The sequence below is a fragment of the Puntigrus tetrazona genome, chromosome 18 (genome assembly GCF_018831695.1).
Source record: "Puntigrus tetrazona isolate hp1 chromosome 18, ASM1883169v1, whole genome shotgun sequence".
Classification (NCBI taxonomy): Eukaryota; Metazoa; Chordata; class Actinopteri; order Cypriniformes; family Cyprinidae; genus Puntigrus; species Puntigrus tetrazona.
Genome location: NC_056716.1, coordinates 19,909,858 through 19,937,326, shown reverse-complemented (window position 1 = coordinate 19,937,326; position 27,469 = coordinate 19,909,858). Strand labels below are relative to the sequence as shown.

General features: G+C 36.3%; 2 protein-coding genes across 6 annotated transcripts; one reads left to right on the top strand and one right to left on the bottom strand.

Annotated features, from left to right (window-relative positions):
- Positions 1-1,567: 1,567 nt before the first annotated feature.
- Positions 1,568-9,101, bottom strand: LOC122323153 (CUB and zona pellucida-like domain-containing protein 1). Its single transcript, XM_043216825.1, has 13 exons — positions 8,945-9,101; positions 8,247-8,440; positions 7,929-8,066; positions 7,671-7,800; positions 7,346-7,526; positions 5,965-6,106; positions 5,484-5,639; positions 5,337-5,392; positions 4,659-4,834; positions 4,157-4,557; positions 3,208-3,304; positions 2,956-3,130; positions 1,568-2,091 (listed from the first exon to the last, which is right to left on the bottom strand). Exons 1-13 carry the CDS (start codon positions 9,071-9,073, stop codon positions 1,937-1,939), a joined length of 2,130 nt encoding a protein of 709 aa, XP_043072760.1. The 5' UTR covers positions 9,074-9,101; the 3' UTR covers positions 1,568-1,936.
- A 3,287-nt stretch (positions 9,102-12,388) lies between these two features.
- On the top strand, positions 12,389-27,146 carry golim4a (golgi integral membrane protein 4a). 5 transcript variants are annotated; one of them, XM_043216828.1, is made up of 16 exons: positions 12,389-13,064; positions 15,799-15,873; positions 16,162-16,211; positions 16,438-16,491; positions 16,602-16,752; positions 16,907-16,989; positions 18,166-18,255; positions 21,009-21,164; positions 21,259-21,498; positions 22,332-22,588; positions 23,292-23,368; positions 23,466-23,530; positions 23,675-23,863; positions 24,234-24,302; positions 24,389-24,475; positions 25,615-27,146. In XM_043216828.1, the coding sequence occupies exons 1-16, from the start codon at positions 12,779-12,781 to the stop codon at positions 25,753-25,755; spliced, it is 2,070 nt and encodes a 689-aa protein (XP_043072763.1). In that variant the 5' UTR covers positions 12,389-12,778; the 3' UTR covers positions 25,756-27,146. The 5 variants fall into 5 exon arrangements, with proteins under 5 accessions (XP_043072763.1, XP_043072762.1, XP_043072766.1 ...); XM_043216827.1 differs by having other exon boundaries at positions 12,392-13,064; positions 23,463-23,530; XM_043216831.1 differs by having other exon boundaries at positions 12,393-13,064; positions 18,166-18,249.
- Positions 27,147-27,469: the final 323 nt, after the last annotated feature.

Sequence of the window (27,469 nt, the reverse complement as noted above, 5' to 3'; positions counted from 1 at the left end):
ATTTTTTTAGAATGACTTCTCAATATAATGCTTGTTTAACAGTATGAATCATTTGTAGATTATTAATTGTTTGTAGTTTTCCTTACTAAGCAAAGTGAGACATACTTAGCCTGTGCAGTAGGGTTAATATAGTTAACTAAAATTAAAACCATAAAAATGTGTTACATGAAATAAGCATGAACCAAAATAAAATTGGCTGAAAAAAGTTTATTGAACAGCAAATCAGCACATTAGATGCATTTCAAATAAAGTGTAAAAGAAAATTACAAACATCACTATAGTATATCAATGATACAAAAATAAGACTAGTTTACATGCAATCAGTGAACGTGCAATCTGTTTATTGCTCATGACAAAATTAATGAAATGCCTGTGTGTTGAAGGCTGATCACTTCTCACTAATGAGTTTGTTCTGCTGTTTTTCATTTTCATTTTAGATGATACTCAGTGCTGTCACACTTATTATTATTATTATTATCAAAATCCCCACAGAGATATTAATACCAGTCGTTGACCATATGGGGCCATGTTTTGGTCTCCATGAGGAAAATAGCTTATATATTATACTTTTTTTTTTTTTTTTTTTAAATCTAAAAATGCAGAAAGTTTTATGTGCATTTTGTTAGGGTAAGTGGATTGAAAATATAGTTTGAACAGTCTGAAAAATGTGGAAATGTGGAAACCAGTGTATGTGTTGTAATTCACATAAAATGTAAAACTTCAAGCTGTGATGATTGATTGGTATGTAGTGCTGTTGCTAATTAAAGCCCTTTTGTTGACTGTATGCTGTCGTCATATTTCTATGGTTGCATTTTCAGTATATAGTTCATTATCTAAAGTCACCTGACTAAAGAGAAAGGATGCAGCTACCATCAGAATCTATTTAATTCATTTTAAGTATTATGTTTCTTTTCTACTTTCACTAGAACATCATAATGCCTGCGTAATTTTGCATATTGCAGTCAATCATTTTGTGGCACTACCTGACATTTAAAATAATGTTCTGGAATATGCCTGTTGATGTAAATTGAGAAAAAATGCACTTCCTTCCCTGCAGCTCTTTGCTATAATCTTTTTACAATCAGGAAGTTTTGCCTCCCACAAGTCATCTGATGTAGGTGGCATTAATGCGAGATCATTTTTGAGATTACTTATTATTCTTACAGCATTTCAGCTCATAAACAGGTTTGCTTAAAAACATCAGACAAAGAGCGCGAGAATATAACAGGGCTGAATTTACGGAGATGATGTACTTTTATATAGGCTAACAAGTGCCATGAAAAATGATCTTTTAGCGTTAGGCAAAAATATCAAAAGCATCTGGCATATCATTTATATCAAGAGGGGAAAGTGTGAGTGGAAAAAAACATTTTAACCTCACAAATCAAGTCTGAATCTAAATCTTTTAGTCGTATATGAGAGCTGGTTCTCTACTGAAACCAATCGTTTATTTCCTATAAAGACTAAAATGAAGCAGTACATACTATAATCTTTGAATTAACTCTTTCTGGACACAAAAATGACCAAGAAGAGTATTTTTGCAAATGACCACACACCAACACAACAATACTTAAATGTACATTTTATTAAACCAATAATAAATGTTTGTTCTTTTAGCAGCCCTGCAATGCCATATCATTAGTGAGACTAAGTAAAGGTTTGTGTTTACTTTAATTATACACCCCGATAACCATGTTATGTTCACTGAAGAATGCTGTGTGAAAGTGAAGAAGGAAATAAGTGGGGAAAAAGATCATGAAAGAATTAGGATAATACCAGCCTCACCAAAGGTCGTTGTTCTGTGTTTATACCATTTACTACTAAAACTGTTCATTTCCTGCCCATGTGTGAGAAATTGGAAAGACTTTATCTACAGTTCATAGTCTGAAAGGATGTAGTTCTTTGTGCGTCTAATCAAACTGACCGCTAAAGTGTCTCAGAAAGTGGACAGTAGATGCATGCGGTCAATAGGTCTTGTTCTTCTGGCATTATATACCAGTATTCCCACCAACACCGCAATGGAGACAACAAAGAGTCCTGCAAAGACCCCCGTGCTTGTGCTCATGTGTAGAAATCCACCGTCATCTGAGGCTAAAGAACGAAAGAGCAACGTCAAAAATCATGAAACAGACAGCAACACGGTATGGTAAGCTTCCAGGCAGGAACGTTATTCGAAGGAATAGTTCACCCAAAAATTATATTTAGCTTAACATCCTCAGGCAATCCAGGATGTAGATGAGTTTGTTTCTTCATCAGAACAGATTTGGAGAAATGTAACATTGTATCATTTGCTCACCAGTGGATTCATTGCAGTGAATGGGTGCCGTCAGACCGGGAGTCCAAACAGCTAAAAAAAAAAAAAAAAAAAAAAGCCATCGCAATAATCCACACGACGTCAGGCCGTTAATTAACATCTTGTGAAGTGAAAAGCTGCGTGTTTGTAAGAAACAAATCCATCATTGCATATGCATTATGTATTATGCATTATAAAATCTGCACTATGTACAAGCAAAACTTGAAAATAGTTCGAGTTTGAAGTTAAAAACATGGTGGATGGTGGACTTTTGTCCAGCTTTTTGCATTTCAAGATAACTTTGAAGTGGTTGTGATTTTTATCAGCTGTTTGGACTCTGACGGCACCCATTCACTGCAAGAGGATCCACTGGTGAGCAGGTCATGTAATGCTACATTTCTCAAAATCTGTTCAGAAGAAGGAAAAAGCTCATTTGATTGACCTGAGCATGATTCAACTTAAGCAAGGTGGTTAAACAGTACCTTTAACAAACATTAACAGTGATGAAAAGTATTATATGACTCATTGTTAGTTAATGCATAAACTAACGTTAATAATAGAATCAAAGTATTACCAAAATTATATTACAGTCACTGCCAAAAATAATAGAATAAACTGATCGTGCTTATAATTAACTATTCTGTTAAGCCATATTCATATACCAGCATTATGAGTCTGTCTCGACACTCGCAAGGGACCCTGGGTGATGAAGTGCCTGGCGGTTTCTTGGGTCACATCTCGTCTACGTCTGCGTGCGGCTTGGCCTAGACAGCCTTGGGCACATCTGGAGTTTGAGCTGCCTTTTGCGCACAGGATCACAGAGCAGCTGATGTACACCTGTCAGTGTGATTTTAGAGCATTATGATGAAATGTTCATGCTAAACACAAACAATTTTTATGCAAATGTGCTGTACCTCATCAAAGCCTCCTGTGAACTTGAAAGCTTGGATCTGAAAGTCATACTTTGTGGAATTACTTGGGTAAATGACGACCGTATCATCCTTAATACACCTAAAAGAAAATAATCGAACAACTGAACGACGTTATCATTACCTATATCAGGAAATTTGGAACTGGGCATTATTGTTTTCAAAGTCAAGAAACATAACAAATATAGTCTACGTACACTACTGGAGTCTTTGCTCACCAAGGCTGCAATTATTTGCTCTAAAATCAGTAATATTGTTAAATATTTTTATGATTTAAAATAACCGTTTTCTTTTTGAAAATATTTTTAAAATGTAATTTATTTATTTGATGCTAGTTTGCATTTTCTAAGCATCATTACTCCACTCACACAGTCTTTCAGAAATTATAATATGCTGATTTGCTGCTCAAGAAACATTTCTTCTTACTGTCAATATTGAAAATGGTTGTGCTGCTTAATCTTTTCATAGAAACATCTTATTTGATGAATCAAAAGTAAAAGTAAGTTTTTTAAAAGAAATGGTTCACAAAAATATAATTTAAAATTCTGCATCATGGCTCATCTAAATATAAAAATTCTGTCATCTTTTGAAGAAAGTTTGCAACCAGGCTGTTTTGGGTCACCATTGACTTCCATGGTATTAACGGTGTGTCATTGGTGACCAAAACAGCCTGGATACAAACTTTCTCAAAATATCTTCCTTTGTGTTCAGCAGGACAAAGAAATTCAAACAGATTTGGAGCAAATTGAGGGTGAGTAAATGATGACAGGATTTAAATTTTTAGGTGAACTATTCCTTTAAGCTTGGAATACAATGAATAGACTTCTGGGACTAATTGTAGTCCAACTTACTCTATCATTAGTGCATGCTATTGCTCATACGTATGGCTGGTGGACCATAAATGGCAATATCTTAGTTTATTATAAAGTCTTACCCATCTTTGATGATGTCATAAAATACAGTGCTGGATGGATTGTCTTCAGGAGTGGCTTTGCAGGACTCAATGAAGAGAGTGACCTCTGGCAGAGCAGTATGAGCTTCAATGCCCATGTAGATCTGGTCCATCAGCTGAACCTGCACTGGATAACGGCTGGGATCTACCTGACGGTTGAAGCTGCTGTCGGTGAAGACCTCAAACGAGTAACTAAACGTGCCGAAACTGGATTCGGTGAAGATGTAGTCAGATTTATGGTTGACGTAGCGGTTGGAGACACTGGCCATTTTGGGATACTGGCAGGAGAAGCCGAATTTAACTTGATTGCGTCTGGTGATAACAGCATTCGGGTTCTCGAAGGAGTTGATCTCGTTTTTGAAGACGATGAAGTCTCCAGAGTCCTGGTTGGTGTTGAAAATAAAAGACAAAAAGAGAGGAAAATAAAGAGAATGTAAGAGGATTCAATGCAACACGCAAATATTTAACATATTAGTTAGCATACATCCATAGTAGTGCCACAGGTGTTGAGGGACATCGTGCCCAGGATGTGGGTGTCGTTGGAGGTAAGGGAGCAGGTGGGGTCTCGCAGTTGGAGCCAGTTCTGGTCAATGCCATCCATGGAGGTTTTAGTGACTGCAATGCTGATGCTGTTATCATTACATGTGACTTTTGCTTCACCTTGAAAGACACAATTCATTCATTTAATCACAAGTGTATTTTTTACTTTTTTTTATGTTGGAGGCTCGTCTGGGATATATGTTTGAAGAGCTACTTTTGTAGCATCTTTTGTTACTTGATGCTTTCGGTTGAACTGCTATATTTGTTCATGCTTTGTAATATTAATGCAGCGCTACTTTTGTGTTTTTGTACTGTAGCATGCTTTTGTATTTGATGCATGGCTACTTTGGGCATGCCCTTTGACTGCATTTGGTTGTTCAAAAGGTGGCCACGGGCTGGAGTCGTTTCATGGGGTATTTTTGGCTTTCCTTATTGTCTTTTGTTTAAGAATGCCGAGTGAATGCTTGTTTAGTTACCACAGAGTGCATAGAAAACATAGGCAAGTTATGATTTTATCGTTCTCGCAAAATGTGAAACCTTTCATTCGAAAAGTTATGAACAAACCTGGTGTTTTCCAAGCATTCACATCTGTGTTCAAAGAAATACCTGCTATTGTATTTACCTGAAAGGACCCTTGATTTTGCAACGGCCACAATGATGCACCTCATTTCTGACTGACTGATAAAGAACAGACAGACAGGAACTCATAAGAAACTAGGCAGAGAACATAAATAATCAGTAATAAATTTAAATACAGACCCCAGTTTACCTGTGAAGTGAGTCTGCTGCGAAACACACCGGTACACGGCGATACAGATCCGTCTCCTGCGGGGTCCAGGTCAGTGTGGCCACCAAAACCCCATTAAGCTCGCTTGTCAGGGTCTTCGACATATTAGAGGGGCCACTGACCTGGAAGTCATAGATGCTACACAGACAGGAAGAAAAAGATCATATAACATTACCGTAACTCAAGCGGCATACACATGAAAAACCCGATACACCAAACACTGTCATTTGAGCATGTCAAGTTATTCTTTCCAACTTGATCTACTGATAAAAAAGGAATTCAGTTCAATCAAAAACGAAATCTGATCGCTTAGAAATCAAATTAAAAACTACATTGGCTGCCACCGATAAGCAAAATTCAATCAAATCTAGTTTGTAGCTGCAGATTATGAAACATTGGTTTAACAAATAGCTATATAAGAGAAATATCGTGATTCAGTTTTTTTGTGAAAAATTATTCAGACCTGTTGTCTGACATATGTGCTCGGAGAGTGATCTCGTGCGCCTCTCCCACAGCAGCATGATGCACGTCTTCGTGCAGAGGAGTTGGTGTCAAGAAACTTGGTTTGTTTACGCCTGGTACGCAACCCTGAGATGGTGGAAGAACTGAAAGATAGTATAGATCATATTTAAACGCGCAGGAATGCAGTATCAGCGCTACCACAATTCTCTACGGACCTTAAATGAAAGCGTAATATAAAACTAATTGCTCTTTATTGGCATCTGTGGCTCCAGTTAAGAACCTTTAACATCCACAAAAGCTTTTCAGTGCACAAAAGGTTTATTACAGTAGAAAAAAGCCAGAAAAAAATACCTCTTAAGAACTGTTTATTGAAAGTTTTGGAATGTTTATGTTTCTTAAGAATGACATCTGTGGCAGTTCTTTGAATATACTACACCAAACATTTATTGTAAGTGCAGGAGAAGTTTACTTCTACTTTCAATTACATGTTCTAATATAATTCATCACAGAACCTGTTCATCCACAATTTTTCTTTTGACATGTCTTGCATTGTTTTGGCCGTAACTGACTTCTCTCAAATGACAAAAACCGGTTGTTCAGGTCGATCGAACACAAATGAATATCTATTTTTGTAATGGAGATGATCATTGTCTTGAATATTGATGGAATTATACTTTAGATCTACAGTATGTCAGGGTTATACTCTTTCCTGTGCATTTTTAACTTTAATTTATACATTGTTATTATATTATTATATTTATATTCTACATTTGACAGCTATATATATATATAGCAATATATTTTCATGATTTTCATTTTCATTTTCATTTTTCATTTTCATGAGAAATGTTTTTTTTTCCAAGGCACATCTATTAAAAACAACATTTAAATGTCCTAATTGAACTATGGCCTAATCCTGACCTATTCTAAACCCTGTCTATGATACTAGGCTTTAAAGGGATGATTCACCCAAAAAAGAAAATTCTGTCACTGTTGACTCACCCTCAAGCAGTTCAAAATCTTTTACGAATTTCTTTGTTGAAAGTTTGTAACACAAAGGAAGATATTCTGAAGAACCAGGTTGTTTTGGGTCACCATTGACTTCCATAGTAGGAAAAAAAAATACTATGGAAGTCAATGGTGACCCAAAACAGCCTGGTTCTTCAGAATATCTTCCTTTGTGTTTGCCATAACAAAGAAACTATTAATTTAATGTTTTTTTTTTACTTTTACTGCTTAATCCACTTAATCCACAAATCTTTTCTGAAAAGCTACACGTTTATTTTAGTTATTTTTAAAATGTACATTTTTTTAAACATTATTTTATTACACGAGGGAGAGCCTTAGTTTGACCGATAGCAGATAACATGATTCTCACTCACTTTCCACTACAAACTGCAGAGGCACTTGACTGAGAGCGGTCGGGTTGCTGCTGTCACTGACTGAGGAGACCCCGTTCTCTTCCGTCACAGTTATGTTTGAAACCGGATAATCCTCGAGCATCAGCTCAAACACATGCACACCCACGTCCAGAGAATTTTCTCGATGCAAAGTGCACGAATCCTACAATAAAGAATAAACCATGCGCGTTTTTTTACGTACCAAAAAATGGTCAAAAATGTGAAGGGACCTAATTTCCCTGAACATTTTTTTTAAAAATGCATTTGCCCTTCTTGGTTAAAGCTGAAAGTTTGGCGAAAGCATTACCTCGTGAAGATGAATGTTTGGATGTTGATGGCAGCCTGTGCAGTTGGCATCATTAAACCTGCACCTCACTAAATCGCCATCCGGATCATGTGCCAGCAGAGGAATTCTCTGGAAGCAGTTCTGAGGAATCCTGATTATTATCAAAAAAGACGCCTTAGCAAGATTATTTATATGCGAGTGGATGGGTCCGTTAATGAAAATGGTGGTAAAATATATGCATTAAAGCATTATTATGGTGTCATTCTAAAAAAAGCACACCTCATGTTAGGAACTGTCGCAGAAACAGGGGATCTGTTCGGAGATTGAGTGTCAGATCGTCGACCCGCGTCAGCATGAGTGCGAAGCGTCCATCCAGTGACACCGAAAACATTATTTTCCCAGCAGCAACCAGTGGAACTAAATGCACGTGCGTTTCGTTAATGCATGATTTATTATCATGTGTTTAAATACGTGTGAATATATATAGTTTACTTTATGCATTAGTACAGAACTTAATCCTATTATGTGCATTTTGTGATTATAAAAGACTATCTATAGCATATGGAAGAGCTTTTATATTAAAAGGATCAGAATTACTTTAGAATGAATGGACCATTGCTAGTCACATTTGTGGCCATGTGAACCTCTGACTGGCACCACGAATAATCAACTGCCCGGTCTGTCTGCACAGGTTCGGATTTAGTGAGGACGCCACACGATCCGCTCTCACAGATCCAGACACCCTGAGAACCGCAGGGACCCCTACTGGACTCTCTGTAGTAAAAGTGCATCTGCCAAAAACACATAAAAGAGACCGGGGCTAGTTGTCACATAAATTACATAACACGTTTTTTTATTTATTTCTTCATTTATTTATAAGGAAAGGTTTATTTCTGTCTTGGGCTTAAATGAAAAAAAGTTCCTAAATGAAAATTTATTTAAATGTTTAATATAATAGTAATATTTTATTAAATGGCGGAAAATAAATTAAAGCTATGCAGAAATGTATACAACAAATAAGAAAATCACATTACATTACACACATTAAAGCACATTGCAAAATTACTATTCAAATTAAAATATAAAAAGTGAACACAAATGCTAAATATCAATAAGCACATAATATAAGTAATAATAATAATAAAATAAAATCGCTTTGCAGCAAGCTGAGGAACGTCAGGAAATTAACTATTCACGGTCAAGTTTAGATTGCTTCATTTTACACACTTTGTATGACACAGAGAAGCAGTACAAGTAAAACAAATAATACAAATGAAAGTGAGAAACTGATTTACCTCCACTGATCCATCTGGAAATCTGTTTCCAGGCGTGAACGTCATGGAACCCCCATAGAAACCTAGGGCTGGTCGCAGAGCGAGAGCCAAGCTCAGCAGCAGCAGCAGCAGCATCACACCGTGTGCCATTGTGTCTGACAGAATCACACGCTCAGCTATGCCTTATACTGGAATGGGTGGATACTTTCTGTTTCCAAGTTATTGTTTCAGTTGTTCCACCTGCTAGAGACAACCATGTGATGAATGACAGGAATCAGCTTCCTTGAAAGGCTACGGTATTCAGTTATTTTATCTGGTTTTATTTTTAGTTTTTTTATTAAATTAAAAAATAATAATACAATAAAATAAATAAATAATGCATGTCAAATTATTTTTTTTCTTACCGTTGAACAAGAATAAAATACAGTACAATGTATTTATTTTGCAGTCTGCATTCCAAACAAGAGGAAATTCACATTCCTCAAAATGATACCAGATGTTTTTCAGATGATATTTCATATTCGGAAAATGTAGCATCCGATAAATCCGAAACTGAGGTCATGTTTTACTCAACATTGTGTCATTCTAAACCGATACGCTTTCTTTCTTGCATGTGACACTAAAGACGTTAAGCAGAATGACAGTCTTAAACATCTGCATTTCATGTGTGAAAATTTCAATAAACATAAACAGACACTGTAGCAGTCAGACCCAACCATTCCACATTTTGGTTTTGTGATTAAAGAAAAAAAGAAGTCATACAGGTTTGTAGAAACACTTTTAGATCAGCCTTTCCTTTAGGGCAGGTTGTGACAATTGAGCATCATGAAGTTTATATTGAAGGGGAATGTTGACTTCCCTCCACTTCACGAGTCAGCACTGATTTATTATCATGCTGGTTATATAATTAGAATATCATCAAAAAGTTACTAATCTAATGAAAATCCCAATTCAGTATCTCAGAAAATTACAGTATTACTTAAGACCAATACAAAGAAAGGATTTTTAGAAATCTTGGCCAACTGAAAAGTATGAGCATGTACTTATTTGGGGCTCCTTTTGCCTGAATTACTGCAGCAATGTTGCTTGGCATGGAGTCTGTGGCACTGCTCAGGTGTTATGAGAGCCCAGGTTGCTCTGATAGTGGCCTTCAGCTCTTCTGCATTGTTGGGTCTGGCATGTCGCAACTTCCTCCTCCCATAGATTTTCTATAGGGTTAAGGTCAGGCGAGTTCGCTGGCCAATTAAGAACAGGGATACCATGGTCCTTAAACCAGGTACTGTTAGCTTTGGCACGGTGTATAGGTGACAAGTCCTGTTGAAAAATGAAATCTGCATCTCCATAAAGAAGCATGAAGCACTCTAGAACTTCTTGGTGTACGGCTGCGTTGACCTTGGTCCTCAGAAAACACAGTGGACCAACACCAGCAGATGACATGGCTCCCCAAACCATCATTGACTGTGGAAACTGTGGAAGCCTCTCCTCTCTTCCCCCAGACTCTGGGACCCTGGTCTCCAAAGGAAATGCAAAATGTACTTTCATCAGAGAGCATAACTTTGAATCACTCAGCAGCGGTCCAGTCCTTTTTGTCTTTAGCCCAGGCGAGACGCTTCTGACGCTGTCTGTTGCTCAAGAGTGTCTTGACACAAGGAAAGCGACAGCTGAAACCCATGTCTTGCATACATCGGTGTGTGACTCCACCTGCAGTCCACTCTTTGTGAATCTCCCCCACATTTTTCAATGGGTTTTGTTTCGCAATCCTCTCCAGGGTGCGGTTATCCCTATTGCTTGTATACTTTTTTTCTACCACATCTTTTCCTTCCCTTCACCTCTCTGTTAACGTTCTTGGACATAGAGCTCTGTGAACAGCCAGCCTCTTCTGCAATGACCTTTTGTGTCTTGCGCTCCTTGTGCAAAGCGTCAATGATCATCTTTCAGCAGTCTTCCCCATGATTGTGTATCTACAGAACTAGACTGAGAGACCATTTAAAGGCCTTTGCGGGCGTTTTGAGTTAATTAGCTGATTAGAGTGTCCCAGGCGTCTTCAATATCGAACCTTTTCAAAACACTCAAGTTTTCGGAGATATCGCATTTGGGGTGAATATAATGAATATAATATACAAGTTTCACTTTTTGATTGGAATTAGTCAAATAAATCAACTTTTTGATGATATTCTAATTATATGACCAGCACCTGTGTGCAACAAAGTGAAGCCAATTGACTTTTAAAGACTTGTTTACTCTTGGACACCTTTTATATAGAAAAGTATAGAGGAGAAGATGAGAGAATTTAACAAATAGCTAGTAGTTTTTGCTTTCAAATTGATTAATTAGAAACAGTTGAAGTAAACAAAAGGGTTCTTTGTGTAATGCAGAACATCCTCATGCAGCAAATGCCTCCTGCTGCGTTTATTTAAACAAAGCGTGGCTTTATTCATTGTGAATAACACTCCTGGAGACAGTTTCAATGTCTTCTGTGACTGTATTTGACTTTAAAGGTTTAAAATAGACACATTCTATGCATTTACATGATCAAAAACCTGCAAAAACATTATCATTACCATCCGCTTGATCTTATAATAATATTAATAGTTTTATATACTGTGTGTGTGTGTGTGAATTTAATAAGAAATTACTCAATATTTTTTTTTTTTTTTATGATTATGTAGAGTGCCTTTCAAAAGTATTCATACCACGACATATTTTAGTTTTCTTTTAAGCTGCTTTACATAGTAAGCTATACATCATAATGACAAAGCACAAAATAGGTTTTTGGCATGCTTCTGTGAACCTGTGCAGCAATTTTTTTTTAAACTCCACCCCAGATATGATGCAATCGTGTTTTTCTGCTCTACAGGCCATTCTTTTGATCCCTCGTTTTTTTTGCTCTGATATGCATTATCACACCTTTCATTAAGATGCGTTTGCGTTTCCAAATGATACTCATTTAAATGAATTTGCCACAGGTTAACTCCACTCGAAGTGTGGTAAAATCTACAAGTTATGCTAAATTGTCACAGAAAACGGTACGCAGTGGATTCATTTCATTTTTATTTCTAATAATTTGCAAACTTGTACTTGTATTACGTCATAATGGTGCAGCGTAGATTTATGAAACAAAACAAAAACCTAAAGCAGTTTAACATTAGGCTGCAACATAACAAAACATGGCAAAATGAAGGGGAATTAAATGTAATGTCTTAATTTCAGCAGTAAATTCTCTTTACAGATTGGCTTATAGAAACTCTGAATCATTTTGCTGGTATTATTGGCTTAATAGAAAAATTCAAAGAACAGCATTTATTTTCCAAAAAAATAACATAATATAAATGTGAAATGAATGCCTCCTTGTTGAATAAAATAACTAATTTATTATAGTTACTTTATTTATTATGATTTTTTTTACAGTTTAAAAAATGTAATCTGCATTTTAAAAATATTATTTAATCTGCGAATTTTCCTGCCTGTTCTAAACATTTTTGTGTACATTCCCAGACGCACGCCCCTCCCGTCAGAGCGAATCTCTTTTGATTGACATCTACCTTGACCAATCACAGCAACCGAATGTTTGTGAGGGGCGGGATTTCCTTCAGCTTCATCGCTGGATGATCTGCTGCAGCTCTAGGTGACACGTAACGAAAGGTACGCTCGGGCCGCTCCAAACTTCAGATAATTAACAAAAAGACCGCTTTTCACTATGTAAAAAAAGTCCACAGAGCTTCGACCGAGCACGAGGACCGAGCACGACCGCGTTCCGTCACTTTTTTTTTTTAATCTGTTGAATGTCTTTGGAAAACTTGGCGGAGCGCGAGACTTTTGTAAACATTTAGCAACTGCCCGCGAATATAATGTTTCATGAGGAATCTCGGAGGGGACGGAGTTGTTTCTGTGCCGAAGAGTGAAGAGAAAATCGTTCCCTGGAAAGTTTCTGTGGAATCCAGGAGAGGAGGGAACATGGGCAACGGCGTGTGCTCCAGGAAGCAGAAGAAGATTTTCCAGTCTCTGCTGCTGGTCACGGTGGTGTTTGGCATGATATACGGTGGGATGTTTTCTTACGAGATGCACAAACAGCTGAAGAGGACGGAGGAGATGGCCGTGAAATACCAGCAGCACCAGGAGTCTCTTTCCGCTCAGCTTCAAGGTAAAACGCACGTCGTCGCGATGACGTCACGGCGCAAGACGCGTTCTGATCAAACGCTGAAACTTTGTTTTGTTTATGCGAACATTTGTTTACTTGGTTTCCCTCGAGTTGCGGTGTTGTGGTTTAGTCTTTTTTTAGCTTCAGAGAGGTCATCGGAACTTTTAGGTGCAAATCGCATTAAAAGAATGGAATGTCACATGACACGATAGATGACATTTTTGCATGCTGACTTCTCGCCTTTCTCAAAGTTTCAAGATTTGTTCCTAGTATAGGGTGGTGTTTCCTAGTGTGTAAGAAAGCTCTAGGTTGATCACTTAAATCACATGTTATAATTCATCCACAAGTTATTGATTTGCAATTTTGTCCAACTAATTTATTATATTTTTGTAATAGAGTTTAGTTGAATGGAGTCTGGGGCGGGTGTTGCACTTTTAAAAGATAACCAAAGTATCTTGAGTTCAAAGCATAAAATGATTCTATGTGGCAATGCACACATTTTGCACGACAGTGATGCATGTTTAAAGAAATTCATTTTTGCAGTTTCATGCAAATCATATTTTGCCGCAGATTATAATTTGCTGCGGTTCACGCAATGAGGTGTATTTGAAACTGATTTAAAAAAAAAAAAGTTAGAAATGTTTGCTCGTTTTGTAGCTACTGCAGTAATTCCCAGCAGGCGGCTGCCACTGAAGATGCTCATTTTTATGCAGAACATTTTGCTGTTTCAACCTGTGCCTAAAATCACACGCTTTCATTCTATTGTCCCGCAGAGATGGGCTTCTCTGTTTGTCTGCCCGTCCAAGCTCAGTGTGCTTGCTGCTGAAAGGGCATGAAGAAATGGCCTTTGTCTTTAGATCACAAGCAGACTTAGTATTTAATAAATTTTGAATATATATAAAAATATCATTATATATATTATAACATTTATTTATATATATATATATATATATATATATATATATATATATATATATATATTTATATTTATTTATATTTATATTTATTTATATATATATATATATATATATATATATATATATATATATATATATATATATATATGTGTGTGTTATAATTTAAAGGTGATTTTCAAAACATGTTTATTTTATTTATGTGCAGTATGTTTGTCATGACAGTAACGTGAACAACATGTAAATAACAAGTTCATAAGTTACAAATAAGTTATTTGTGGACTTTTTTTTATATTCGTTAAACAAAAATGTAAATACTTTTTTACATTTTACAAATACTTTAAATGTAACATTTTATTTTTATTTGTTTATTTGCTTGCTATAACAACTTACTTAGATGTGTAATTATGAAAGAATTAATTACTCTAAATTATGCATAATAATTTACAACAGTAATAATTTTTATTATAGGCTTTGGTACGCGAGATCTTTAATCTCAAGGGATTTTTCCGTCTTGAGCATATGCGCTTCCCATCACACAAACGATTTTATCTTTATTGTACTACCAGGAGGTCCTCTTGAGTCAACTGTGATTACTGCCTTTGAGTCATAATCACTGCACAGCCTCTTTAATCAGTACAATCAGTGTTCGATGTGTCAGTAATGTAATGATGATTGTAATGGGAGGATACAAGACCAGACGCAAGGGGTCGGAGAACGCAGACCATGACATCACTGTTTGAGAAGCAACCTAAAGCGGCCAAACGCAAATATGGGAAGGGAGGGCTCAGCTAGGCTTCATTTCCTGTGGCATTTTATGTGTGCTGCGCGCACATACACAGCTCGTGTTACGTATAAAAAGCCAGTGCACTCTGGGAGCAGCAGGGGCAACCTTTCATTCTGAGGCCATTAGAGAGAAATTAAGATGGTCGAATGAGGCACTCAACGGGTCACATGGTGGAGAAAGTCTTCAAAAAACAGCTCAGCTCAGTTTACTTTCTTACTGTAATTCTCCAAAAGCTTTTGGTTGTTGCGGACTATATAGATTTTATTTCATTTTTTAGTTTTTATTTTTAGCACATTATTTGCATGTTAACATGTGCTGTACTGTATAGCACAGTGAACTCATTATTTTGCGTTGATAAATTTAAAATAAAAAATAATAAAACATTATTTATGTTTTAAATATAGCCACCGCAGCCATAGGTTCACAAAGATGCTCTTATTATTGTTGTGTATCACCCCAAGATTAAGTGTAGTGAATGGGTGCTGTCAGAATAAGTCTAAACAGCTGATAAACATTTTTACACATTTTCAAAAGTCAAAAGAAAATTTTTGAGTGGTGTAATTCAGCTGAATTAGTGTTATGTTCACACAGGACGCAATATTTCATCCAAAAATAGACACAACACAAAGGTTTCAGGAAACTCAAGGTGCTATACAAAAAAATGACACATGATATAACGGGACAGCGAACACCTTTGTTTGCAGTTTTGCATAAATGAGCAGTTAGCAAAAATAACTCCGACTGTAGCTAAAACATAAGCAAAAAAATTTCAATAATCTTTGATGGCACAAAACTGTCGGATGCATTTGAACGTTACTGCTATCCACACCTGCTGATAAGAAATCTGACAGCTGCTGTCTTGATTGTTTTGTTGAAGGTGGCGAATGAGTGTTGCATAAGCAGTGCTTTAATGTCTATAATATGAATTTAGAGATGCTACTTCTCTGTTTCCACTGCCTTACGGCACATTAAAACACTGCCTTTCACACTGAAGATAAGTATAGCTGTACGTCAATTCTTACTCTCTTTCTTTCAGTTGTGTACGAGCACCGCTCCAGGTTGGAGAAGTCTCTTCAGAAGGAGCGGCTGGAGCATAAAAAAGCCAAAGATGGCAAGTTTTTTATTTTATAATATATGACAACATCCATGACTAATAGACGAAGAGGAAATTCTTAAATGTAATGACATCCTGTCGCCTGCATGATGGATAAACTGGCGCAGCCCAAAGCCGCTATGTTACGCCAAGTGTTAAGTTTATAAGATCCTGAGAGTATTCGAACGCCCTTAAGCCAATCTTTTAATGCATGACTGTCACTGCAGTGGGAATGAAATGATGACATCCAATACTTAATACCTGTAACTCTTGTTTTTTTTTTGTTTTTTTGCTCTTCCCTCACAGATTATCTCATGTATAAAATAGAGGCTCAGCAGTCTCTCAACAAAGAAAAGGTATGTTGTTTTGAGAGCTACAGCATACTGGGTTGGTTTTCATAGAATGAAATTTGTGAGAAGTTTTTCGAGACCACATGCTCTTGCCCCGCAGTCAAATACTCATCTGGTTGTTTGCATGTGAATGGCTCATATGTTTCTGGAATATCACGGCCGGTGGCTCTCTGGCATGGCGTTTCGATGTGCACCGCTGGCTTACGAAATGACCGTTTTTGTTTGTTTACAGCAAGATTCCAGCGTCAGGTTTAATTCTCTGCATTCCCAGCATCAGATTTTGAAGGTCAGTGGGGAAAACGCATCTACGGGAAAATGTATTGTATTGTAAAACATGCTTGCCTTTTGTCCGAACACAGCTAATTCGCTGTTGTGCGTCTGTGCGTTTATCATCAGAACCAGCACGATGACCTAAAAAAGCAGTATTATGAACTACAAGAGCGACATCAGCTACAAGAAGACGAACACAACAAGGCAGTAGACGATCATAAACAGAGACTCGACCAGCTTCATCAGACTAAAGAGTCTGAGATTTCCAAGCTTAAAGGTGTTATGTTCTCACCGTCTTACTTTTAGCCTTGCATTTTAAACGAATAACGGTGGTGCGTTTTGCACATGAAAGGAATGTGAAAATTTGGTTTGACCCGTACCTGCATCCACAGTCATTTCAGCTCACTATCTTTTTCTCTTTTCATCCGCAGACAATATATATAACCTACGTGAAGAGAACAAGCAGCTGAGAAAAGCTCATCAGGAAGTCTATGTGCAGCTTCAGGACACCAGGGTAATGTTGAAAAGCAGTATGGGTTTTGCTTTATATCAGCACAATGCTTCTGCTCTAAAATAAAATGCTTCAGCTCTTTTAAGAGGAATAGCACGTAACATGTGTTATGGTTATTATTGCTAATAATTTAGATGAATGGGTGAATCTTGTGAAAATGTGCGGCGGCACTAAAATTCACCAAAAACTAATATGTTAAAAAAAAAAAATTAAAGAACGGTATATTTTACTCACCCCCAAGCCATCCTAGGTGTATATGACTTTCTTCTTTCAGACAAACACTCTCAGACTTTTCTGATGTACATATTAAAATATCTAAAAAATCTTACTGACAAATGGGTAAAACTTAGGATAGCGGCAAAAAAGGAAAATTACAGCTAATTAGTATGCGGTCAAAAGTAATTCATTATTTATTAAAAATTTTTTTTTTTTTTTGTAAATATGCTTGACAAGATTGTTACACTGAACAGCATTTTAATAGGTAAATTTAGTAAATCAGGGAATGATTTATTTATTTTTGGTTCAGAAAAACAAAATTGCAATTAATTTAAACAGAGGGTTATCAACAATTTAACAATTTAAAGCAGTATGAGCCTTCTCTGCTTTTGATCCATATAAAACAACCACAAAACATATATATATATATAAATCAAATCAAATTTGATAAAATGAATGCAGAGTATGAAGAGTAGATTTTTTTTTTTTTTTTTTAAGGAACGTTTTAAAAGTATAAAGTATAAAAATGTATAGTTTGGTTAATTTCTTTATTACTGTATATTTAATTAAAATGTGTAATAAAAGTATTTAAATAATATAAAATAATAATTATATTTATTTGTTTATAAGTTTTACAATAGTGTAATTTTAGTTTAAAAATTACAATTACGCACAAATTTAAATAATAATTTGTTTATTTGAATATATTACAAAAATTAAGAAGGTGATGTATACATTGCTTTGTGCAATATGTATACATCATCTGTTTTTCTTTTGGTTTGGGGGGAGATTATCTGTTCTTGACAATTTTCATGAAATTCACCCACATTTATATTTGTTTCCTTGCTCTTCTTTTTTTTTACATAATTCAGTTGTATTTATACACTCTATGCATACAAATATTCAGTGTGGTTTTCCTGAATGCTTGTATCTGAGAGTTGCCTGTGATGGTCCTTCTTGTAGCAACAGCACAAGAGCTTAAAATCTGCCCATGACCAGATTGTGTTGACCCTGGAGGACCACAAGAGTGCGCTAGCTGCAGCCCAGGTTAGGGTGGGTGGGTGTGTGTGTGTGTGTGTGTGTGTAAATGCGCTTTAATCAGGTGTTTGCTGTGCATGTATCCTACTGACCGACCAAACACTGTGCAGAGCACATCCTGTGGGAAATACAAGTCCAATTTCACACAGCTCCTGTAAGCAGCTTGCAAATGTTGTATGTTTATCTCTCCACCACCCATACTGACAGGTTCCAGTAGTCTATGTAAGCTATGCAGTGCTGTGTATCACACGTACATCACTGAAGGAAGCATAGGGTTTTCTTTGCTGCACAAAAAAAATATTTGCTAAATAATAAATATAATTAGCATGAGCCACACATATTCTGGTCAAGTCTACATGCAATCTTTAATGAAAGTAGTTTATTTGCATGCTTTGTATGGTAAAAGAGACCATTTTAATTTTGTATTTAAAAAAAAAATATTGTGGATTTATTTTTTCAGTTTTAATTGTAATTTTAGTTTTGTTAATTTGGGTTATATAATTATTTTTTTTTTTTACCATTTTAGTTATTTTAGTACATCGAGTTAAACTAAATTCAAATAAAATGTATTTTCTGATTTATATTTTATGTTTATTTGCTTTGTAATATTATTTAAAACTACATTTTAGTTTACTATAATAACAGTTTATCTATAGGAACTGATTATATGTAATAAATATGAGATGCAAATTATATCATATGCTAGACTCTTTATCTCCAGCGTATATTTTTCAGCCTTTTCTGTTTGTTTGTTTCCAGTTTGACTGGAATCGTGATATTTTTTTTGGTACTGTTCCTAATCAAATAAATATCCAAACAGTTTAGTGTAATTAACAATAAATTATACAATTAATTTTTATTAAATTTATTTATCCCATCACACAATATTTGTGTGTGCTATGTATTTTCATACTTAACAACATACTAAACTCTTGACATTTACTGTAACCTGCAACAATTAGCTTGCATTTCCTGTGCAATTTGCATAAGCGATTTTATTCGTATGGCATCGTCCCAAATCATTCGCTCATGAGGTTCTTGGGCAATTAGGATGCTGCCTACGTAGGCAGCCAGGCGACTCGCTAGGTTTTGAATCCGAGCTAATATCATTTTATTTTCTGCATAGCACCGCATATCAATTATGCAGCAAAAATGCTGTCAGTGTGAAAGCAGCACCTGATCCTGCTGATGCGGTTAGACGCTGCTTGCGTGAGCTGTGTCAAACAGGCCTAAGCCTGCATTTCAAGTCCGGTCGCATACCACAGGACCATTGTGATCTCTCGCACACACTCTCTTTCTCGCTCTCGTTCCTACAGAACTTCTTGCCCTGGTTTAGTATGCTAAAATGTGCATGACTCTGATAAGCAAACATGCTGTACTTCCTGTTTACTCGCTCTGTCTCTGCGGCTTTGTGAAAGCAGATGTACAGATGCTCATTAATTAAGACTGTCACTATCTGCTTTCTCAGGATGATGGGAGAGGATGCTGCGAGGCAGTGGGTTTAGCACTTGTACTCCTTTCACACTCACACATCCAGCATGTTATTTTCCTTCCATATGCTGCCAACACTTGGCATTTAAGCAGAAAAGAAATAAACAGGTACCCTAGTGAAGGACAACTGGGTGAAAGAAAGGTTAGATCGGGGTTGTGGGTATTTGGGTAAGAACTGAGGGGGATAAAACATTGGTGTGGTTTAAAAGAATGCCGTTTTGGCATCATACATTAGCAGTGTGTGAATAACACACTTTAATTTTGTTATTTACTGTGTATCTCTTCCCTCTAATTTGTATTTGCATCTATTCAAACGTCGCATGCCATGATTGTTTATTTGATGCACAAGAACTTGGAAAGTTTTGTCTCAGTGACATCAGATGTAGCAATGCATCATTTTTTAACACACTCCCACATACACACACACACAGACAGACATATATATAATTAGTGCTGTCAAATGATTGCAATAATCACAAGTTTTACTGTGTATATTTATTATTCATATATAAATGCACACATATATTTTATATATATGCACAGTATATATTTTGAAAATATTCTAATTTATATAGTTAAATTTATAATATATATATAATATTTATAATATATAATATACACAGTACACACACATATGTGAACAAACACTTTTGTAATTATTTTATTTTTATTATCACAATCACATTGTGATAATAAAAATAAAATAATTACAAAAAAATAATAATTACAAGAATAATTGCAATAAATATCAAAACTATTTAGTTTTTCGTATTTTTTTCTGAATTAGATTCTAAATAATAGGCTTTTGAACATGCTTGAGATTAAATATGTATTAAATAATTCATTTAAACCTTAAAAACATTTAGTTTCCTATTTTTTAAATGCTTAATGTTGTGCGTTTAGAAATTTGTAAACATTTTTAAATCATAGAATAGTAATTGATTAAATATGCATCAGATATTTAATCCAAAAAATAAATAAGTAAATCAATTTTAAAACCAGTGATTTTTTTTTTTTGGTGTTAAATACAGTTCGCTTGAAGTTCTCAATGAATTATTCAAAAAATTATTTCTATAGATTGCTCTGGTTTTCTTTCTGTTCTTGGTGCCTTTCACTGATAATGGTCTTTAATGTCTCTTTCCCTTCTGCCTTGTGTCAGGTTCTTGATTTGAGCTTGCTGCGTTTGTTGCTTTTCAACTAACCTCCAAATATTTGGCCGGTGTATTTGAGGTCTTCGTTCTGATTCACTAAATGTTTTTGGTCTCAATGGTTTCCAGGTTCAGGTGGATGAATACAAACAGCTGAAGGAAACGCTAAATAAGATGCCCAGTCTGAGACATGCTGCAGAGCAGCCCCAGCCACACATAGACGCTCAGCCCATCCAGAACAGGAAAGCAGAGGAGCTCCATCAACCCCATGACTCTCAACCAGAGGTATTAAAGCTGTCTCCCCGTCACTCATTCCAAAAAAATAAGGGTTTTCCTTTTAATGTCACTGCTTTGAATGGTCTCATGTGGATCCCGTCAGGTGGGAAAACATGATGAGGCTGAGAAGCCTCAGCAACACCACAGGCAGGAGGATGGAGAAATGGGAGGAGCAGAGGAGAGGAGGAGAGAGCTGGCAGAGGAGGAGATGGAGCAGGCCGGGCAGCCACAGAAACTGGAGGAGGAGTTTGATGTGGCGCATAGTGAAGTGGAGGAGGAGGAGCCACAGGCCAACCAACCGGATGAAAACGCGCTGGAGAGGGAGCGACATCACGCTCATGAGGTCAGAGCAAACATTAGAGCAGAGATGCCCAAGTAATAATAATTTGCAATACTTTGTAAGAAAACACTCGATTGTTTGGCAGTTGTGGTATTTCAGTATAAGTAATAGTCAACACACCTGCATAGACGTTTCTGACATGCCTAGTATGAGCTTGAATGAGCTTCAGGTGTGTTTAATTAGGGTTCCCTCCAGGACTTTGTGTTTTAATATATACATAATAAATAAGCACAGTACAAACACATATATTATGTAAAAAACAAAAACAAAAAAAAAACTTATTTTTGATGCGATTTAAGTCATGCTAGGCAACTTTTTTATTCAGAAAATATATTAATGAACATTTTCAAAAATAATTCTCCTGGGATGATTTAAAAATTGTAATTAAAGCTGAAAGACTATATAATTGTTCTTAATATTTTTAATATATATTATTATTATGTATTTTAACTTGTGTATTTATATTTATATATTTAAAAAGTTTGTGTAGTTGTTTTAAAATGAGATGTATTTATAAATAGATTATTCATTAAATAATTAATAACTAAAGTGTATGTATGTATTTAAATTGTGAAATTAAGATGTTTTTTCTTGCAATGAATATAACAATTGTTGTTGGCAAGGCGTCAAATCATAAGTAAATAAATAAATGAATGTGCTCTTCCAAAAGGATAGGCAGCCAGCCAAATAACGCTGTTTTGTTTGTTTTATGCTTATTATTATGAATATTGAGCTGTTACCTACCAATGAAATCCTCTAGTCCTGCATTGTCCTCTAACTCTAGTCTCCGTTCCGGTTTTCATTGCGAAGCCCTCAGTCTTCTGTTCTTCTCCCAGGTGGCGCCGGCTGAGGCTCACGCGAAGGTGGAGCGGGTGAAGTCAGCGTATGAACAGCAGAAGGAGCAGCAGCGTCTGGCTGCACAGCTGGCGGAGGAGCGCAGACAGCTGCACCTGCGTCAGGAGGCCCTGCAGAAACAGCAGCTAGAGCAGCAGAAGGAGAGAGACAAGAGGCAGCGTCTCCAGAGAGAGAGAGAGGAGCAGCAGAACAGAGAAGCTGATCTCAAAGAGCAACAACTCCGGCAAGAAATGCTCCGGTCAGACACCCTCCCTTAAGTTATGCGGTTATTATTATGAATATTTAAATGAAGCAAAACAGCTACGAGAGATTGTCTGTTGCAGTGATTTCCCTACAGTTTATGGTTGTGGGCATCAAATCACTGAAATGTTTGCAACAGCAGTTTATTGTTAAAACATTAAGGGATGTCCTATGTTGGTTTCCACATTAAGTAAAATTTGCAAAAGAGATGTCACATACATACATAAGTTTGTTAAATGCAAGTAAGTGTATTTTAATGTTTCAAATAACTTCTGTGAAAATGAAATCAGTCAAAATACAGGTAAAATCATGCAACAGATACATTAATGTAAAAATGAAACGACATTTATCCTGTCCTTATTAAAATATAAAGGAAAATAAATAATTACATTTGGAATTATTAAATGGGTAAAACCTAGTGTTTTGAAGGATAGTGGCAAGATTTTGGGGGCTGCACTGCGCTTTTTAATTAATGTGTTTCTTTTAATGTCATCTAATGATTCTTATTGTTACAGTAAATGACATTTTAGTGAATGTCTTCTGTAAATTATGGTTGTAATGTATGTACATTCCTGCATCTTCCTGCATTAATGATTAATGGTTGTGTGTGTTCAGTGGCTTTTTACAGTTCATTTCACAGATTTCAAATCAGGAAACTGCAATGGTTTATTTTAATTGTTTTTTTTTTTTTAATTAATCAGAAAAAAGGCACAGTATGAAAACATGGATGCTGATATAGTCCAGGGAGAAGAAGAGCCACAGATAGCTGAGGAGAAAGGTGACAGTTTATGTCCTTCGATGTCATAGCAGTGCTACTTTTACTCAAAAAAGTGCAATATTAATATATTTGAATTATATTTCTCTGTTATTAGTAGAGGAGAACGTGCACCATGAGGAGCCAAGGCAAGATGAAGGAGAGCATGTTCATCATGAAGATGAGGTGTGTTACCTTAAGTTACTGTAAACACATTTACATTCAACAGTGTTAGGTTTGGTTCTCAATAATGTTTTTTTTTTTTATTACTTTTATTTTAACCCAGTGTGTACGAATGTGTTTACTGATGATAAATACGTAATCTTACAGCATCCTGTAGAAGCAGATGTTGATCCGGAGGACGACCCCAACAACCAGGGGGAGGATGAGTTTGAGGAGGCGGAGCAACAGCAGCCCCATGAGGAAGAGGAGGAGGAAGAGGCAGCACCGGTTGGCCACCCCGACATGCACCTGGCCGTAGACAATCAGCACCAGCCGCCCGCCGATGAACAGCTGGTGGTATGCGATTGGGTTTAAAGGAATAGTTCACCCAAAAATGAAAATCCTGTCATCATTTATTTCCAAACCTGTATGAATTTCTTTTTTCTGCTGAACACAAAGGAAGTAGTAGTATTTTTATTTCTACTATGGAAATCAATGGTGACCTAAAACAGCCTGGTTACCAGCTTTCTTCAAGCAGAACAAAGAAAATCATACAGGTTTGGAACTACACGAGGGTGAGGAAATCATGACAGGATTTTCATTTTTTGGTGAACTATTACTTTAATTTGCATTTAGAGCAATATTGAGATTTGCCTGTGGCTGAAGTCGTATCAAAAAAAGACTTGATTTAGTTAGTCTGAAATGAGTTTTGTGTGTTTTTTTGCAGATGGCTGGAAACCCAGACCAACAGGAAGATGCTCTGGATGAGCAGTACCAGGAGGATGGAGATGATGAGGTCGGATAACAAATGCGAATGCACGCACAGTCCTTAAACAAATACGAATTATTTGCTCTCTAACTGTAATAACGTTCTCTCTCCAGGCTCAGGATGAGCTGGTGGATAATCAGAAGCATGAGGCGGTGCGGGAGGAAGAGGGAGACCCGTATAATGAGGAGAATGGAGAACAGGTACGAAAGATATACATTTTGAGTCTTGTTGAGTACAGGTGTGCTGCTAAGTGATCTATACCTTGCAACGGTGCAAGACAACAGTGTCATAAAACAACCTAGTAATGCTCTAGTTGTGTTGATTACATCACATATTATATACATTATGCATGATTACATTGCATATATTTTTAACTGGATAAATATTTTATTTATACTGGGTACTAGACGTCCCACTTTGCCACTTAAAAGGATCTGAAAGTTTGCCTCTAATGTTTATATATGTTTGATGAGCTGTGTGTGTATTTAATATTTATTTAGTTTGACTGTGTACATTTATTCACTCTATATACGATAATATATTAAAAATCAGTAAGATATTTCTTTTCTGCAGGGATCCTTTAAATTGATCTAAAGTGACAGTTTCGGCACATTAGAATAATTTCTGAACGAGCACGTGACATTGAAGACATTAGAAATGTAGCTTTACATCACTGGAATAAATTACAGCATATACAGATATATTAAAAAAGAGAATTTTTAAATTATAGTAATATTTCAAAGTACTGCCGCTTCTACTGTATTTTTGACTTAGTTCAAAAACATAATCTACCCTCAAAATTGTAAGTGGTTGCATTTGTATACATATATTTTATATACATCAATACGCAAGTTTGTTTAAAGGATTATATGTAACTGTTAATTAGCAATTTATTGTAGCTTTCGAAAATTTGCTAGAATTTTGTTAGTTGTCAAAAAACAACCGTTTGTTGTAAGACTGTTCTAACACTTTGTGGTCTCCGTCACAGAGCGCTTATGTGTGTACGTTTTCACTTATTCTTTTGTACAAGCTGCCACTGTAACTGTAGACTGGTGGCAGCGCCACAGTTGGGTGAGTCAGATCAGTTGCGGTGTCCAGTTACTGCCATGAGTCCATCCTCCATTTTAACCTCATCGCAGATTCAGGGAATGTTTATTCACATCCGTGCACTTTTAAATAGAAAGGTCAGCCGGTATGTAAAATATGTCTTTTTGTAAACATAAAGTACGTACTCAACCACACGTTGGCTTTATTTTTTTAATCAAACTGAAAATTGAAGTGGTTATCAGCAAGCGGCCATATTTGAACATTTTGTGTTTGTTTCTGTGCGTCTTTTCAGGATGAGGCCAGAGATCAGGATGTAGCGGTAAAGCAGGATAATCAGCCCGCCCAGCGTCCCAATGAGGATAACTACGAAGAAGAGGAGGAGGAGGAAGAAGGCAACGGTGATAAACCGCCCAATCGCAGGGCAGAAATGTGAGGTGATTGAAAAGAAGGACAGCTAATTGCTGCCAACCGTTTGGATTGGGTTTAACACCCGATATTCTTAATCGTTGTGCAAGAAACGTCTCTGTTGGGTACTGATGAATAGTGAACCGGTTTCACTTCCGGTCTTTGTGACTCTGAAACCGAGATGCACCAAAACGCCCAACCACTTACCGACCAAACGCCCTGCTGTCTGCCTTTACTGTACGTCTGTCTGTCGGTCGTTTCTTGTGAATAAGTTCCATTTAAATGCTCTTTTATCGTGCGTTTGATTTCTTTGACTGGATGACGAAACTCTTGCACTGAAAGTCTTGCCAAGTGCAATTTTTGGTTACTTCTTCTCCACATGCAAGATATATTCCATCTTTGAAGCGAAACAGCCTTATTTTAGTAGTTAAGACTGATTTTGATGGACAGGCAGCAGCCACCAATCAGCATTGAATCCTCACCTGGCCCCGCCCCCAAACTTGCAGCGTTATTTCAATCATATTGTTGATGAATAATGCAGGATGGGTTTGGCAGCATGCTTGGGCCAACAGATGTCACTACATGAATGTTTACATGTAATTCAAGCAGATAACTGTAGCTGTCGAAAGCTCACGTTTTTAAAAGTTACTGTATGTGTTTATTTACCGTAGTTGAGTTATATGCCTAGATGTGAACCAAAATCATTCAGTTAAATACTGATATTCATCTGCTTTTCACCAAGTGCCTAATTCAGTTTATACGAAAAAAAAAATGGTTCCTGTCTTGCCAGGATGAATCGGTTACTGATATCTTTGTCGAATGTCTCTCTTATGGAAACACATTTTTTTATCAACTTTTTTTGTTTGGTTTTGATCTGTAAACAACTATTCTAGTATAAACTAGTACTAGTGCTACTGGACCTGGTCCTCTAAGTCTTGTTGTCACTGTTAGACTTTAACGTGACATCAGACAGTAGAGAAATTAACGCCACGTTGAAATGAGAATTAAAGAGACAATATTCAGATGTAAATTTTTAATATGTGACGAGTAAACAAAATTGCTGGATTAGCTTAGTCAAAATGATTTGTTCTGAATGTATGCTAAATCACTACAATATTGAAAAATTGTATTTATTTTGTCTTGTATTTACTTTGGGTTTTTTATACATTATATAAAATGAAATAATCACTTTTTCTTTTTATTATTTTCCGGGACGCATAGGATTTTTAGAGTTATTAGCTTTCCCGTTAAGTGTTCAGCTTTAATATTTTATATTTAAAACAAAATATCTGTACGTGTATAGATTTTTTTTCCCCCTCGAGTTTTGTAAAAGGAAGTCGAATATAAGTGTTGTGAGAAATATTTTTGTGCCGTTTTGTTGATATTGGCCATGTGAGCGGAATAAAAATCGGTGAAGGATTTAGAGCTCATCCTCTTTTAATCACGCACAAAGTCTGCCGGCGCACTGATGTTTTGATGTTTGGTGACCTTGAGGAGAGAGGAAAAATCTCTTCGTCTGACATAAATGTAGAAAGGAACCCAAAGCAAAATAACACTGCTTTCATCACGCAGTTCCTGGAAGGCTCGTGCGAAGCTGCAGAAAGTGTCTGCAGTTCTTCAGTCAGAAGAATGAGAGCTTTAGAGAAACTGAGATCATCCTGAAAACTGTTTTCCGTCTCCTGTTTATTATAAAAAGTTCAAAAAATGGTTATATGTTATAGTTTATGTACTGCTGCCTCTCT

Bases quoted from the DNA above. Each gene is read 5' to 3' on its own strand.
- golim4a (XM_043216827.1), top strand. From the start codon at position 12,779: ATGAGGAATCTCGGAGGGGACGGAGTTGTTTCTGTGCCGAAGAGTGAA. The intron at 18,256-21,008 runs GTGGGTGGGTGT...AATGGTTTCCAG, and splicing joins TAGCTGCAGCCCAGGTTAGG to GTTCAGGTGGATGAATACAA. The intron at 21,499-22,331 runs GTCAGAGCAAAC...TTCTTCTCCCAG, and splicing joins AGCGACATCACGCTCATGAG to GTGGCGCCGGCTGAGGCTCA.
- LOC122323153 (XM_043216825.1), bottom strand. From the start codon at position 9,073: ATGGCACACGGTGTGATGCTGCTGCTGCTGCTGCTGAGCTTGGCTCTC. The intron at 7,527-7,670 runs GTAATGCTTTCG...TCTTTATTGTAG, and splicing joins CAAACATTCATCTTCACGAG to GATTCGTGCACTTTGCATCG. The intron at 2,092-2,955 runs GTATATGAATAT...TTCGTTCTTTAG, and splicing joins GAGACAGACTCATAATGCTG to CCTCAGATGACGGTGGATTT.